This window comes from Lonchura striata, chromosome 16 (genome assembly GCF_046129695.1).
Source record: "Lonchura striata isolate bLonStr1 chromosome 16, bLonStr1.mat, whole genome shotgun sequence".
NCBI classification, from domain to species: domain Eukaryota; kingdom Metazoa; phylum Chordata; class Aves; order Passeriformes; family Estrildidae; genus Lonchura; species Lonchura striata.
Window position 1 is genome coordinate 14,147,605 of NC_134618.1, and position 15,499 is coordinate 14,163,103.

The following is a 15,499-nucleotide window of genomic DNA, read 5'->3' on the forward strand; positions in this document are numbered from 1 at the left end:
GAAGCATGGGAAGCAGAAATCCAGTGCAGCTTCCATGCTTGGGAAATAAATTGCTTTATTCAGTGTATGAAATGCTCAGGAGTTATGTCTGAAGTCTCTGCCTTGTGTGTGGGACATGGGGCACTGTTCCCAGAGCCCAGAACAGCCCAGGTTCTGAACCCTGGGACAGGACTGCTCTGCACCCTTGTCCCAGGGCTCTTCCCAGTCCCTAATTCTGGGGTGCAGTTAATGCTTGGGTGAGAAGAGCTTTATTTGCACCTTCCAGTGGGCTCTGTTACAGAGTGGCATTAAAGCATTTTGCTGAAATACCAAGTGATCCTTTTCTTTTTCAGAAGTGCTAAGTGAAAACACATTGATTTTCATTTTCTTTCAGCAACTTCAATAGCTCAGGATTATTACTATTTTTAAGAGTGATAGAGAAATGTCAAAAATGCTTCATCTGTACTTTTATTTTTATATATCACCAAGCTTTGTGTTTTTCAGGGTTTTTTTGTTTGAAGTTGCAGACTTTGGGAACAGGGCAGAGAGATTATGGTTTATTTCAAAAAGCTGCTTCTATTTCTGAGCCTTCTTAGAGATTTTGTGGTTCAGTAGGTAACACATTTTATTGTCTTAAATTCAGTCTATGCTGCAAAATTCTTTTGCTCCTGAATAGCCAAATGGTCTGGCACACATTAATCTCTTATCTATAATAACGTTTTTGAAAGGAAGGAGGGGAGGGAAATGGAGCAGTTCGTGACACTCTGTAGGGTGCTGGCAGTAGCCTGCAGAGAGGCCAGCACCAGCTTTTGACACTGCACATGCTTTATTCATTCAGTATTTCCTCCCACTGAAGGTGAGTGTGGATTCACTGATGTTTCAGGACTAATCCCACAGCCAAAAACCTGGAGAGAAGTCACTGAGCAGGAGGTGGCAACGCCAGGTTGGTGCTGTAGGTGTTTGGGCATCCCCATCAGCATCCAGGATCCAGGTGTGGCTGCAGGCAGCTCTTCCAGCCTGCCTTTGTTTTACCTGCTTGGGGTAATTTTCATCTCCTCGAGATGCATTTAATGTGATTCATCCTTCCTCATTCTGTGTCAGCACTTTCAGGAGATGTGTGTAGGAGAGAAAGTGAGCTACAGGTTTTGGGTTTCAAGTGGACCCTGCAATGTTTGATTTCTGGTTCAGCTGACAGCTGATAGTTCTGCTCTGACACAGCCCATCACCATCTGGAGAGCAGAATCATATTGTTAAGGTTATTTTTGGGGCAAATCTGAATAAAATGGGTTAATTAAGTCGAAACAATGCAGTTGTGTTCTGCCTAATGACACGTTGCCAATTTATTTCAAACTGACAACCCAAGGACATTTTGGGAAGTGACAGAGTGTTTCTAAACCTAGGGGTGAATTGATTTCTTTTCAAAACAAAATGAAATAGATATTACTTGTACCTCAACAATATAAAAATTCATGTCTCAGACGATGGTGCATTTTCTAATGTGCCACTTTATCTTCCACTTATTCCCCCTAATTTTCCTTATTAACTGTAATTCTGTTGTGACATCCGAGTGTCATATCATAATGATGAAAATTTCAAATAAGAAGCAGCATGAAACGCGAAGTTTTGGATGAGCTGGGAGTCAAGAGCACCCTGTGGAAATAAACTTATGGTTTTTATCACAGCAGTGAGTCCCTGTTATATTTAGGAGAGGCTGTTTACCATCCACACAGCCAAAATCTGTGACCAGGCCTTGTCTGAGAGGCAGGAAGTCAATGCAAGTTTGAGAAGACATCCCACTCTTCCACTCTTCTCTTGGCAGGGCACAGCAGAGAGGAGCTCCTGAGTAATTTAATGCAAAGAACATTTGTACAGGCCAAGCGAGGTACAGCCAACAGTTTGTTTTTAACAATGCTGGCACTACCCAGACTGCAGCAGCACCAACAAAGAGCCTGGAGTAATAACTTTCCTTTAGATTTCTTTTTAGAGGACTTGCAGCATTCTCTGAGCAGCATTTATGTACTGGGTATAAATAGGTAGGTCCAAAACCCCATTCCACATCCCAGAAAAGAGAGGCTGGTTTATTCTCACTTCAGAAAATTAAATGCTTATCCATTTGTGGAATTATTTTTGAATGGATACATTTGTAGACCTTCTTTAGCTGGGTTATTGTTTGCTCTTTTGGAACATTCTTTGCTTTCAGAGTTGTTTTATTCTTGTGACAGAGGAAATGCAGCAATGTGTATTTTTCTCCCTGATGAAGTCTGAAGCAACCTTATATTATAAAGTAACCAAAGATTGATAATCGCAAAGACTGCAAAAGGGAAGCTGCACTTAGGAAAAAACATCCGTGCTAGAAAATGGAAACAAAACTTTCCTTTGTTAGAAAAATATTTCTCTGGATTCTGAGCTCTGCTGTGTGCATGGCTTTGTCCTGATTTTTAAAATTATTTTACAGTACTGTAAATATTATAAATGAAATTTTATTTGGTTCTGAATGTATGTGACCTGAACAACTCTACTTTTATTAAGGATTGTCTCCCTTTATAGAAGACAGTGGAGAAGTAGCATGATATGGTCAGGGGGATGGAGAGCTTTAGACCATATGGAGTGGACCTGAGGCCCCTGATAACCTATTTCTCAAAATATTATTTTGACAAGTCATTCCATATGTTTGGTTGAGTTAGCTGCTGGAAGAAGGCTGTGGGGTATCTTCTTGTTTTTCTGATCTGTTCTCTTTATGTAAAGATTTGGAAATAGCAGACCTTTGGGAGCAAGGTAGCAATCTGGATCCCAAAACATGTTTCTCAGATGTGTGTGTGTAAATATATAAAAATAGAATGCAGCCAGAACTGACCTTGAGCTTAAAATGCTGCTCAGTGAGTGCATCTGGGTTTGAAGAGTTAAGTTCAACGAGGGAAACCAAGAATGCCTGTTTATTTCAGTGCTATCCTCTCTGTAGAATTGCTCTCCTTTAAGCCTTCATGAACTGTGGCATCTGGGATCTGAGGCTGTTAAATTTGCCAGGGATTTTTTATTTCTTTTGAAGTTCAAATTATGTCTATATGTGGCAAGTTTTAATCTCAGTTCTTAGAGTGAATTTTCTGGAGAAAGCTTTGACCCACACTTTGCTTATCCACCACCTGCAAAAATGGACTTGCATGGCTTTGGTTGAGTGCTTTTTAAGAAGATGGGAATGGCCCAGGTGGTGGCCTGGACACTTGCCCCAAATATCTGTGATAGAAAAGCTCCAGTATTCATTGTCAAGAGCATATGAAGAGAGATTTAGATTATATAGGAAGTTAGGAAGAAATTCTTCCCTGTGAGGGTGGGGGGTCCCTGGTGCAGGGTGCCAGGGAAGCTGTGGCTGCCCCTGGATCCCTGTTGGACCCAGGTTGGATGGAGTTTTGGAGCAGTCTGGGATAGTGGAAGGTGTCCCTGAAGTGGATGAGCTTTAAGGTCCCTTCCAACCCAAACCATTCTGGGATTCTGTGATCAGTCTGTGTACACAAGTCTCTGCTTCCCACGTAATGCCCCACAGCATCAGGTTCATTTAAAAACTGCTGCAGAGAAAGAGATCTTGGGAATTCACATGTGATCAATTGTACATATCTGCTTTATGCTCCACAGAGCATATTTAATCTTAAATCTTCCTTCTGAAAATAGTGCTTCCATTATTGTTGTCATAAAATAAATTGTTGATGGTATTTCATAAAGAAATTCCCCCAAAGTCACTGCAAATGCTTTTCTTTATTTAACTCCAGTGAAGGATAGATGAGATTCTCTTCTTTAGTTGTTACCACTCTTTCATTTCTAAGAGGAAGAGTTTAAACTTCTTACAAGTAAGAAAAAGCAAATGTAGACTGTCAGTTGTGGGATTTTAATTGTGTCATAGTAAGGAGTTAAAAAATGTGTTTATAAAAAAAGTCTAATATGAAGCCATATGCGAAGACATATTTGTAAATAGAAAGCAGCATTTTATTATCTTCCATTTCTCTCTCTTCGCTGCTGCTTGACATGAAACCAAGATCTGCTGGTTAGAATTGCTGCCCCTGAAATGGCAGCAGCACCCTGATCCCTCTGACACAGCCATGTCCCCAGCTCAGCTTTCCTCTTTCCTTTCTCCTTTCAGCTCATCTCACCACTGAATTTGTATTTGTGGACATGATTATTAAGTGACAGGTTTGGTTTATTTAACATCCAGCTACTGATATGTGCTTTATTAACTTAAATTTCCCATTATTAAGAAAGCAAATGGTAAATATCCAGGTGTCTGAAGCATTGAGACTGCAAGGCCTTAAAATTTTGTCCTTAGGAGAACGTGAGTCCTGCCTTGTGCTGCAGAAACCCCTGCAACCACTGCCAGGCCCCTCAAACCTGTTTCCTCCTGCCAAATGAGGGTCTGTTTATGGTTAAAAATGCTTCTCATGCAATGCACTAAAGTGCATCGTAAAAATATACAGCCTCTTAAAAGTAATTCCCACTAATGAGTTATTTTTAAGTCTTTTTAAACATAGCCGTGTTTTGGGAGAGATTTGAGGCTGTTCAGCCTGGAGAAGAGAAGACTCTGGGGAGACATTGGAGCATCTTCCAGTGCCTGAAAGGGTTCCAGGAGAGCTGAGAAGGGCCTGGAGCACCAGGGCAAGGGGGAATGGCTCTAAACTGCCAGGGGCAGGGATAGATGGAATATTGGGGAGAAATTCTTCCCTGGGAGGGGTGGGGAGCCCTGGCACAGGTGCCCAGAGCAGCTGTGGCTGCCCCTGGATCCCTGGAAGTGCCCAAGGCTGGGCTGGACAGGGCTTGGCACAACCTGGGACAGTGGAAGGTGTCCCTGCCATGGCAGGGGGTGGCCCTGGATGGGCTTTAAGGTCTCTCCCCACCCAAACCATTCTGGAATCTGTGATTCCATGGGAAGCCAAAGGCTGTGGGCCCTGGCTGCAGTGCAGCTGCTCTGCCTTTTTGCCTCCTGCATCTCTTTGAAGATGACTCTGAGGCTAATAGATTCCACTGCCAGACCATGGATATTTTTCCCCCTTTTAACTGCTGTTGAATAAGATTACACACTCTATCCACTTATTTAGCTGGTATTAAAGCTATCTGGTGAATTGAAAAGCCACCTGAGTGTTCTTTAGCTGGAATAGCTTGAGGCTAGATATTTTTTCATGTTAAAAGCTCTAATGATGTGCTGGATGATAAGTTTCCAGGCAGAAAGAAGCCCCTCACTGTGCATGGGGGAAGGTCAGGTCAGTGACAGAGACTGAACTTCCAAATTGCTCTTTCTGCACGAGGAGTTGTGAGAAGGGAATTGCAGAGTGTTGGAGCAGAAATTTGGTCTGCTTTTGAATTTAGCTGCTGATTCACAGGGAGCTGTGTAACTAAGCAGTGGTTTAATTTCCTTAAAACTACATGGGACAATGCTAGGAATCTATTTCTGAAGTGGTCCTGTAATACAAAGTGGGTCTGTAAACCTCAGGAAGTAGAAAAAAGAGAAATTCACCCCCCAGATGGCAGCTGCTGGGTCACCTGCACTTAATGATCTGTAGAAAGAGAGGAAAATCAAGAAAAAACCCACACCTCCCATCCCTGTCCCTGTCTTCAGAGCAGAACTGGTGAAAGGCTGGAGGGACTGTGTCACCACGTACCATCCTGGCCTTGCTGCCTCTCCTGGGGCACTTTGTTGGTTATAGAAATACATTTTCCATCCTTAAATCAACTGTATTTAGGCCCCAGCCTCTCACTCTGCCCAGAAGTAGACCCTAAGAATTCTCTATAAGGTTTTAGACCTTTTCAACCTGTGTTTTAGACTCAGTTTTATCCAATAAAATATATAAATCTCCTCTTTACTAGACTATCTACACACAAAGGGGTATAAATTGTCTTCTGGCTAGAACCCAGTTCTCCATTAATCTTTCCCTAGGGCTAAAACTAACAGCACTTGCAGTCTGTGTGAAAGTCCTTACAAAGGGTGGGGGAAAAGCTGTTTAAAACGTGGCTGTTAGTTGTTTAAACATTTGGAGGCATTTATAGAGTGATGCTGGCTTGGATTTTTATCCTTGCTCCTCATCTTTTGTGTGTTTTTCAGTGAATCTTTCCAGACAAGACAAGTTTCACTTAGTAAAATGAAGGCTGTGAAAGAATAGGATTGCTTTCTGTAAATGCTTCAGGATGTAAACATCTCAGAGGGAGAGAGCAGCTCTGAAAAGCTGTGAAGGACAGCTCTGGCAGAAGAACTAACAGTGCATTGGCCACTGAAGCTGGGAATTAGGAGTGTTTGTAGCAGCTTGAGCAGAAAAGCTTTAGGAAGCTTTCCAACCAAAAAAGGATCTGGAGTGGTGGAATCACAACATGTAGGGGTTAATTTCTGTGGGTAATTTTGTTTTTTGAAGTTAAATGCTTCAGAGGTGTCATTATGACATACTCAGACAAACCCACAGGCCCAGAAACAAGGGGAGGTTCTCAGCCCTATGACATGGGCAATTCAGGCAAAATGAATTTATTGCAAGGCTTCCTCAACAGGTGCTGATGAAATATTTTCTAATTGTTCCTTACCATATCCCTCCTCAAATATTTAACTTGGGATCTACTTGCTCTATATTGTTCTGAGTCTTATTATTTTATTTACCCTTTTTTAATTTTATTTTTTTTTAACTTTCCTTACAGTGGAACTGCATCCTGTGTTTGTTCTGATGTGGACAAAGCATAGTCACAGTGACAAGAGTGTAATGAGTCAATAAACACAACTGACCTAGATCATTCACTTGTTTTGCTTGGGTTTTGTAAATCTTTTTCATTTCTGGTGTTTTATTCATATGTTGTGATGTTTGATGTCTGGTTCAAGACGAGGGCTGGATATAGAAGAATTCACTTGCTGTGATTAATTCAAACAACTAGGCTGTTTCTTCCCTATAAATTTGATCCACAAAATTAAGGTTTTTTATGTTGCTCCTTATTTACTTTTTTAGGTCTACAGTCTGGATTCTCAAAAGTTAAATAAATTGTGTTAATATTTACATTTTTGAGGAGTATGAAGACATTCTTTGATACTGAAAAGTCATAATTCTTGTTATGCCAACTCTTCACCATTAGTTTGCTAATTATTTTGTAACTATGTAACGTTGGCTCAAAAAAAACCCATCTGGAGTTTTTATGTTCTTCATCAAACTAAACAAATGTGACCAAGAAGCCTCATGGGAAAGTCTCTGTTATTTTTCTTTATGTCTAGAAATCAGAGCAAAGACCTGTGCAGTGACAGCAGCATATTTCCCTTTTCTTGAAAATAAATAGTCTTTTCTAGGGTCAAAATGGGAAACTGAAACAGTAATTTTGGTTACCTTAATGCTCTTTTATTGTATCAGCTCTTAAGAATCACTCCAATAAGCAGGGAGGCAATAGGCATGGTTTGGACATGGGTTTGTGATTGAGAACACACTTTCTTTTCATTAATTGCTTGGTGTTTTCTCTGGTGTCTGCAGGTGGTTGTCAGCATTTGCTTTTCTGTTGATCGGGCTCCAATTCCTGTTGTGCATCTTTTGCTCCAAAGGGGAAGGGAAATTAATCTATTATTGATCAGGATCCAGTTCCTGTTGTGTGTCTTGTACTGGAGAGGGAAAGGGGCATTAATCCACTCTGGGCTCATCATTCAAAGCATCTGCAGGCTGTACCTGGCAACAGGGGCTGTGTTCCATCAGGTAGTTTGTATTTGTTTCTTTTCTCTCCCCCTTGAGCAATCTTGACATACCCTGTGGTTGTCATGTCTCCTCTCTTCTCATATTCTGTGTCCCAGGCAGAGATTGCTCATTCCTGATGCAATCATGTTGTACTAGATGTAATATTTTTCCTATTTGTGTTGGACTCTTAGCTCCTATCCTGCTTTTTTCTAATAGGGGTGTCCATAATTTGATAAAATGAAGCTTTGCATGTATCCTGCAGAGTAATTACCAAGGCATTTCTGCATCCTGTGCAAGCCTGGAAGTCTGTGGGAATTTTAGGGTGAAAGTTTTCTAATATTTTTCTCTCATGATAACTTTTGAAAGTTCTGTTTAAATACTTCATTTCTTTATTATCTTGAGGGTAGGGTACTGGTAATCTCTTCTGTGGAGCATTTTTCTCACATAGACAAATTTCATAATATGAATAAATAAATTTATTTTTGGGTACTGATGCCTGTGGGATCCCATCCTCTTTGGACATGGAGCAGTTTTGCAGTAATTTACAGTGAGGGTAGGGATGAGGGAGGTGCAGCCAACCTCACATTCCAGGCTCTTGATTATTTAGACAATCCTCCCCCTCCCCCTGCTCATGGTCACCTTGTTTGGATTAAGTTTCTTCAGAGGGTTGGGACCTATAAGCAAGCCTCAAAAATAAATCTTACTTTTGTGCTCAAGTCTGAACTCAAACTATTACTTCTTCACAGGAGATAAAGTTTCTCTCAGTTTCTGTTGAGGCTGGCTTACCTCATATCTCTGTCACATGAATTTGAGCACCCATTGAAGTAATACACTTAATATTCTGCACTGCAAATACAGACATAGATAAACTTTGCATGTCATAATGTAAAATCTAGGGAAGAACTTAATGTTTATGCATTTCTGAAGGGGAAAGAACCTATTGTGTCTCCAGTCATCTGGCCTGGGTGAGATTTCAGTTCTGTTGGGAAAATTAAGCATCTGAAGTGGCTTTGATAAGGTCTGGGATCTTTACAAGCTGTAAATTACAATATTTCAAATTTCCTGCACCTTACATGTCAATATATGTACAGAGATAAAAATACTGTCTTTGCAGAGATGATAGGGCAGTGTACATAATTATTGTATTTAAATAACAGATGAAAATTCTACAGCTCGTCAGTACTAAAAAAAAGAAATCAGTGTTAGGCTTTGGATGGGTTTCATTCCTGATCAGGCAGGAGGAGAGAGGGAGAAGTTCAGCAGGCTCAGTGATGTGCAGCCATTCACAGCCACAGGTGATAAAAACAAACAGGCCGTGCAAAAGTTGTTCACTCTTTTTCTTCTTCTCTCAGTTTATCTCTGCTTTGTGGGGGATTGCCAGATTCCTGAATTCCACAGTCTGGAGAGGAATTTATGTTCAAAAGGACAGAAAAAAAACCCAGATCATCCCTTTCCATTTTCTGTTGTATCTTTTTTTTTTCTTTTTCTGTCTCTTAAAAAAAAAAAAAAATTAATATGGCAAACATAATACCAATGCCAATTTACCTAAATATCTTGGGCTGAACTGTTGAACTGTTCCAAGAGCAGCTGGGGATGGCCACCACTGGAGGGCTGGAGGACAAACTCCCTCCTGCCCCAAGTCCAAATCTTTGGTGGTCCCACAGTTTTACTTCTAAAACTGTTTGGGGTCTGTCCTGAAGGCCCTGCAGGTGCTGGGCCCTTGTAGATCCTGGTAATGGCTCAGACAGTGATAAATGAGAAAGTTTAGAAGCAAAGGGAAGATTGGAAATGCTGGGAGTGCAGTGGCTAAAATGGAAAGGAAAATAAAGCAGTGTGAGCTCTCTTTTGGATAACAGTCCCTGTTGGATTAGGACTCTTGCCTGTGGCAGTCCTTCTGTCCATCTATTAAGGGCTAAAATCAGATTAAGAGCACATCCCTTAAGTATTTTTCAGTGTCACTCAGCCTTGTCTCTGCAGTTTCCCACAGGTTCCCCCCAGACTGATTATGTCTGACAGGGAGGCATCCCCTGGCTGCACTTCTGGGGTCAGTGTTTTTCCCTAAAGCTGCTTTGATTTTCTACCTAAGAGGAGGGTTCAGAAAGCACATGGGAAAGAAAAAAGGTATTTGCTTTCCAAAAAGGAAGAATATAGCTGGGAATGGTGGTCCCCTGTTAGTGCATTCATCTCACTGTAGCTCTGTTCCTGTGTGCATTTGCATTACTTCCCCATTTCAGTGTATTTAATATTTCCTTCAGAGAAGCTGAAGTTCAATCATTAAATTAAAGGCTACATCAAAAACTGAGCAGTTCTTAAATAGTGAAACATGTTTAAGGGGGGACCATGGGATAGAAAAAAAAGGGAGGAAATGGCCAGAGATGAATGCAAAGAAGCTGAGAGAGAGGAGGAAGAGAAAGAAGAGGTGATGAAAAGCCAGAAACAGAAAAGTGCTAGAAAGCTCAGGCAACAAAAAGTCTGATGAAGTAAAAAAAGGAACAGTGAAAAGGAGAAAAATTCAATTGTTTTTGACAAAGGATTTTAAAGAAAATGTCTGTTTACTAACAATGACATTCTGCATTGGATTTTTGTGTAGCATCAGTCAAGTAAAATCACATCTGTGTGCTGCATGTGGAGGCAGAAGGATGGAGTGGCTTTATTGACAGGCAGGATGAGAAACTTGGGGAGTCTGGGTAGCTGTTCATTATCTGATTGTTTGCAATAACTCTCTGCCTTCCCCAGCCTGATGGAAAGCTGATCTGCCACATCCCATCACCCAAACAAAACCCCAACGTTGCTTATCTCCATTAGGATCTTGGCTACTCTGATACTCCAGCCTGTGGATTTTGTACAAAAGAGTGAAGTTCTGAAAAGCACAGATCCCAAGTTACAGCCCTATTGAGATTTTTACTCTAAAGTAAAACTAAGATCCTCCTTTGGTGTTTCAATGAGCCATAAAACAAAGCTGCAAAGTGCCCTCTGCAAAGGGAATGTCCCTGTGGAGTTTGATTTGGCAAGACTGGGGCCCGAGTGAGTTATGGGAAGGAGTTTCTTAGTGCTGCAAAGGGAAACTTGAGCTGTCTTTGAATATAAAATAGGAATATTCATGCTGCCTCCATACTGTTTAGGTAATACTTGGAAATTTTGCTCTTTTCTATATATGCCTGTTATGTCCATAGCTGCCCTTCATAGGTGCATTCTTGGAAATCCAAATTATGACCCTTTTGGGCCCTCTGTCTCACATCAGTATCAGTTCACTCTCAGCTTTTAGCAGGAGACTGCTTTTTATAAGTTTGTTTCAGGAATGGTACAAAATAACAATAAACACATGCTTTGTTTAGATTCTTGTTACAGTCACTAAGAAATCTCTGCCTTTTCCTGGTTGAAGGATGAGGAATGTGCACTTTCTTATCTGCTGAGTGCACACGGGGCCACTTGTGTGGGTGATGGTGGTGACAGCAAAGCCAGCTTCTCCTCTTTGTCTGGTTTTAGTGGGGAGCTGATAAGTGAAACAAGTGGTTTTCCTCTCTTCCAGATGGAGATAAGGTTGGAATGATTACTGCCAAATTAGTCACTGGTTTGTTGATGTTTTAGCATTCACTGTTGTAAATCTTCATCTTGGGCAGAAGTTGTGGGGAGCAGTGATGCTGAGGTTATTTCTTCTAATCAGTAACAAGCTCCTAATCTGATTATCAGCTCTTGTTTTCTGGTTTGGTTTGTTTTGGCTTTGTTTGATTTTTTTAATTACTAGCTGGAAAATTTCTGCCATGAATACCTATAAGACCAGCATGGAAATCTTAGAAAATAGATTTTCCTACATGATGGCATCATGTTTCCAGGAATGTTGGTGAGGAGGTGTAAAAGTTACCAACAGCTTGTGTTTTGAGATCCTGTGTGTGTTTCATAGAGATGCTGTGTCAGGTTGACAGAGCATATTTAGGGAAAGAAATAAATATCTGCTTACTCTTTAAGTACTGTTCTTGAATGCTTGAATTTATTCAGAAGTGTGGGTGGTATTCTTTAAATTTTTGAAATTATGATCCACACTTCCAACTCCTGTACTACACTAACTGCTGTCCATTAGAAAAACATCCAAAGGTAAAGGATTTGTCATTGAGAGATCTGCTAATCTTGTGAATTTTCGGAGCCCCATGACCAAAGCCTTTGTCCATCAAACAAATCAAATCCAATGTCAAATGGTTTTTGGCCTGCTGGGTATGATTTAAGCAAACAGTCTGCTGACTGTTTTCTGTTCTTTAGGGCATTACCTTAAATTTTAGGGTCCATACCTTGCATTTCCCAATTCCCCATGCTGCTTAATGGGCATGGATGAGCCTCCTATGCAGAAAACATTTGATAAACTGGCTTGCTTTTCCATCAGTCTAGTTTTATTTTTATTACTTTTTCCCTGTAATTTTTTTATTGGTTTCCATATCTTTGAAAATTTTATTATTGTGTTATTCAAGCTAAAAAATAGCTAATTTTTCTTTCCCAAATGAGTTGCTTGAAGCAAAGTACCTATGAATACATGGATATTTTAATTCACTTACTAAATGCATACAGAGAAAATTTACAAGCTATCTTTTTACCATTTTTTAAGTGTCTGCTGACTGTTGCATAAGCTGAATTATTTACAGCATGAAGCTTCACAAAAGAGTTACAGATTTGGGTTATTTACTTTTGTGATAAGAAAAGGGGATTGAAGTTGCTGTGATATGCTGCTTTGTTAATTTTATATTTGTTCCCCAGTGTGTAAAATCTTTTTAAAGAACTAACATGAGTATTGGCAGACTCTTTTGAAATGGTATGGAAGGGGTAAGATTAAACAAAACATGAAAAGGTCTTAAAAATATAAGTCAGCAAGTGTTTGATAAAAGTGCTCAACGGTAGAAAACCTTTAGGATGCTTAATTTATTTGCTCTGTCTTTGAGAATATTCCTGGATGGAGGGCAGGGGCCAGTTCTTGGGAGTTGTGGGGTTGTAGTGCTGGCTTGGTTGGAGCGGCGCAGGGAACGCCATCGGGAACGCCCCTGGAGACGCAAAGCTGGGTGAGGCTGGAGGGTGACGCCTGCAGCGGTGCCTGGAAGGTGCCATCCTCGCTGTCACAGCCCTGGCTGTCCCCGGGGCCTCACCAGGTGTGTCTGTGCCCTGCAGGTGCCAGCAGCCCCTCGGCCAGCGCGGCTCCTGCCATGGTCATCCGCCCGCACAACACCAGCGTGGCGGCGGGGAGCAGCGAGGCCACCCTGGAGTGCGTGGCCAACGCCAGGTATGGGAACACCTCCTCAGTTGCTCTGGGACTCTGTCCTCCCTAGAGAACAGCAGAGGATGTTATTTTCATCTTTTTGTTGTTAATAATTTGGAGATTGAAGAAGGACGCTCACTTTTCAGAGTGACCTTATGAGTGATCTTTGTCCAACGTTACTGAATTAAACCTGTTGATTTTTCTGGCCAAATGAGGGTCAGGCAGGGGTGCTTTCCCACCTTGGCCTCTCATGGAAAGGAAAAAAGTGCTATTCAATCAGCAGACATTATCTTTGGAAAAAATTATGGTGAGGGTTAATAATATTTTGGCTGTTGCCTATCAACAGCAGAGGTGATGCTGTTGAACAGTTGGTGCTTCCCAGTAAATAAATTTAGTGAAGATCTCCTATGAAGTAATTTTTTCAGGCATTCTCATTTTACAGTGATTATTGCTCAACTGTTCATAATGCACTGTAATACAGAATTCACAGTGTTCCTCCTATGTTTCCATCTAGCTGGCCTTGAATATCAGTGGAAGTGAATAGTTGAAGTCCTTGGGTGATAACACCAACTGATTTACTTTGCCCTCTGAGGGCAGAAATGTTCTTGATATGATTAATATTGTTTTGGTAATTGAGTTGTAATGAAAGCACTTCCCATGCAACTGATTCCCATAGCAGTATTTACTCCTTTTGCTTGGAGAAATCAAATTATTAGCACTTAGGTTCTATTGCTGTATCAATTAGCTGTACTTGCATAATGCCACTTGAGTAGTCTGTAGTCCTTGATGTGTAGAAGTTATACATGTATTTACTTTCTAACAGTGTGTTTTGGGGATAGAGGAAGACTTAAAGAAGTTTTATAATCTGTAATATTATATTCCTCCTGTGTATAAACATATATATATGCACACAGCGATTATCCTGCAATATATATGTTTTATGATTTTATTCTTGTATTTTTTTTGCCAGACCTCTTGAGAGGCTGAGCGTGACCTGGAAGAGAAATGGAATCAAGATCACCAGTGGCATCAGCAGCTTTGGGAGACGCCTCACTATCACCAACCCGACCTCTGCTGATGTGGGGATGTACTTCTGTGAAGCCAAGCTCAGAGAAAGCACAGAGGAACCAGCAAGAGCTAAAGCTTTCCTTTCCATATTGGGTAATTCTTGAGGCAATGTGTTTTTTAGTAAAAAAGGTTCTGGGCTGAGGTATAATAGGAAATAAAATTGATATCTTAATATTTCATTGACCTTACATTTGAACCTTTCTTCAGAGAACAGAACAAAGAAGGTGAAGGAGGGTTATCTTCCAAATTAATTCAGCCGTTCTTCCCTGCTAATATAAATTCATCAAATAGATTTTTTTAAACACTGCTGTGATTGTAAATCCCCTGCGAAACTATACGTTTAATGGGAAATTTGAGAAATACAGTAGTAAAATCCTTAATGGGCAGCTTCCCTAGCTTGGCTTTTAGGTTTTAAATCCTGATTAACTCCTGCCTTGCTTACATCCAGTTTTCATATGTCAAGTGCCTGTATCTTTTTGCAGGAAGGCTTTCAGGAGCACTCCTGTGCCTCGTGTGCTGCGGGTGCAGCCGGGCCCAAGGACGTTCTGCAGGCACAGAGCATTGCTGAGGCAACAGGACAGGGAAGGAATTGCCATTAAAGCAGCTCTGTTTGCTGGACCTCCAGCTCCCAGGGAAACTTTGGAATTAATGCTGTTAAAGGGGACATTGCTGCCCTTTCCTTGCCTGTTTCCACCACCACCTCCTCTCCGAGTGTTGCTGTAGGGAGGAGGTTGGAATTTGGAAATGGTGGTTCTTGGCATGTCTGATGAAATTCTGCACATTAGCACAGTGCACACAGCACTTTTTAGACTGAAAGTGGTGGTTTAGACTAGGGACACTGAGATGTTTTCAGCCAGACATGATTGTGTAAAGTCAAGCTTTTATCTGTGGGAGTGTCCTGGGGAGGCTGGAGCCCTGGCAGTGCCAGCAGTCGCGGTGTTGCTCAGGGTTCAGGCACGTGCACTCCTGGAGCTTTGCAGAGGGAATGCAGCCCACAATTCTTTACATCTTTGAGCCTCTGAAAATACAATTTTAAAGACTGCTGTATGATTTGTATTCTGCTAAAGCAATTTGTAGTAGCTGCTGTTAAGTGAGAAAGCAGCTCTTCCCTCTGCAAAGCTCCATTCTGGATTCTTTTAGAGCACTGTGTGTTTGTTATATTTACTACCTGCTGGACAAACTTTAGTTGCAGTCTCTTTCCTTGCCCTCTGGTCCTTGGAGTTATTACCTTCTCTTTAAGGAGCAGAGATGAATTTCACTTATTTATAGGTTTTGTTTAAATTTTTCCTTATGAATAAGATTTTATACTAGCTGGTTTGCCTTTGTTGCTGTGATGTCAGATCCAGCCTAATGCAATACTTAAAGCAACCTCTTGGTTAATGCAAAAGATTCTTAAATACAGTTACAATAAAACTGAAAAATAATCACTGGGGAATCATATTAAACTAGCAGTGCTTTAGTAGCTTACCTGCTCTCTTATTTTTAAATGTTTTATTTATTTCCTATCCGGTTTTAGGAGGCTGTCAGGGAATGAAGTTATGAAAAGGTCTGT

General features: G+C 41.0%; 1 protein-coding gene across 1 annotated transcript in view; it reads left to right on the plus strand.

Annotated features, from left to right (window-relative positions):
- Positions 1 to 15,499, plus strand: part of SDK1 (sidekick cell adhesion molecule 1) — a 376,424-nt gene that overhangs the window by 215,123 nt on the left and 145,802 nt on the right. The window contains exons 6-7 of the mRNA XM_021549399.3: positions 12,792 to 12,903; positions 13,850 to 14,040. Coding sequence (XP_021405074.1) covers positions 12,792 to 12,903; positions 13,850 to 14,040 — 303 coding nt within the window. The remainder of the gene's footprint in view (positions 1 to 12,791; positions 12,904 to 13,849; positions 14,041 to 15,499) is intronic.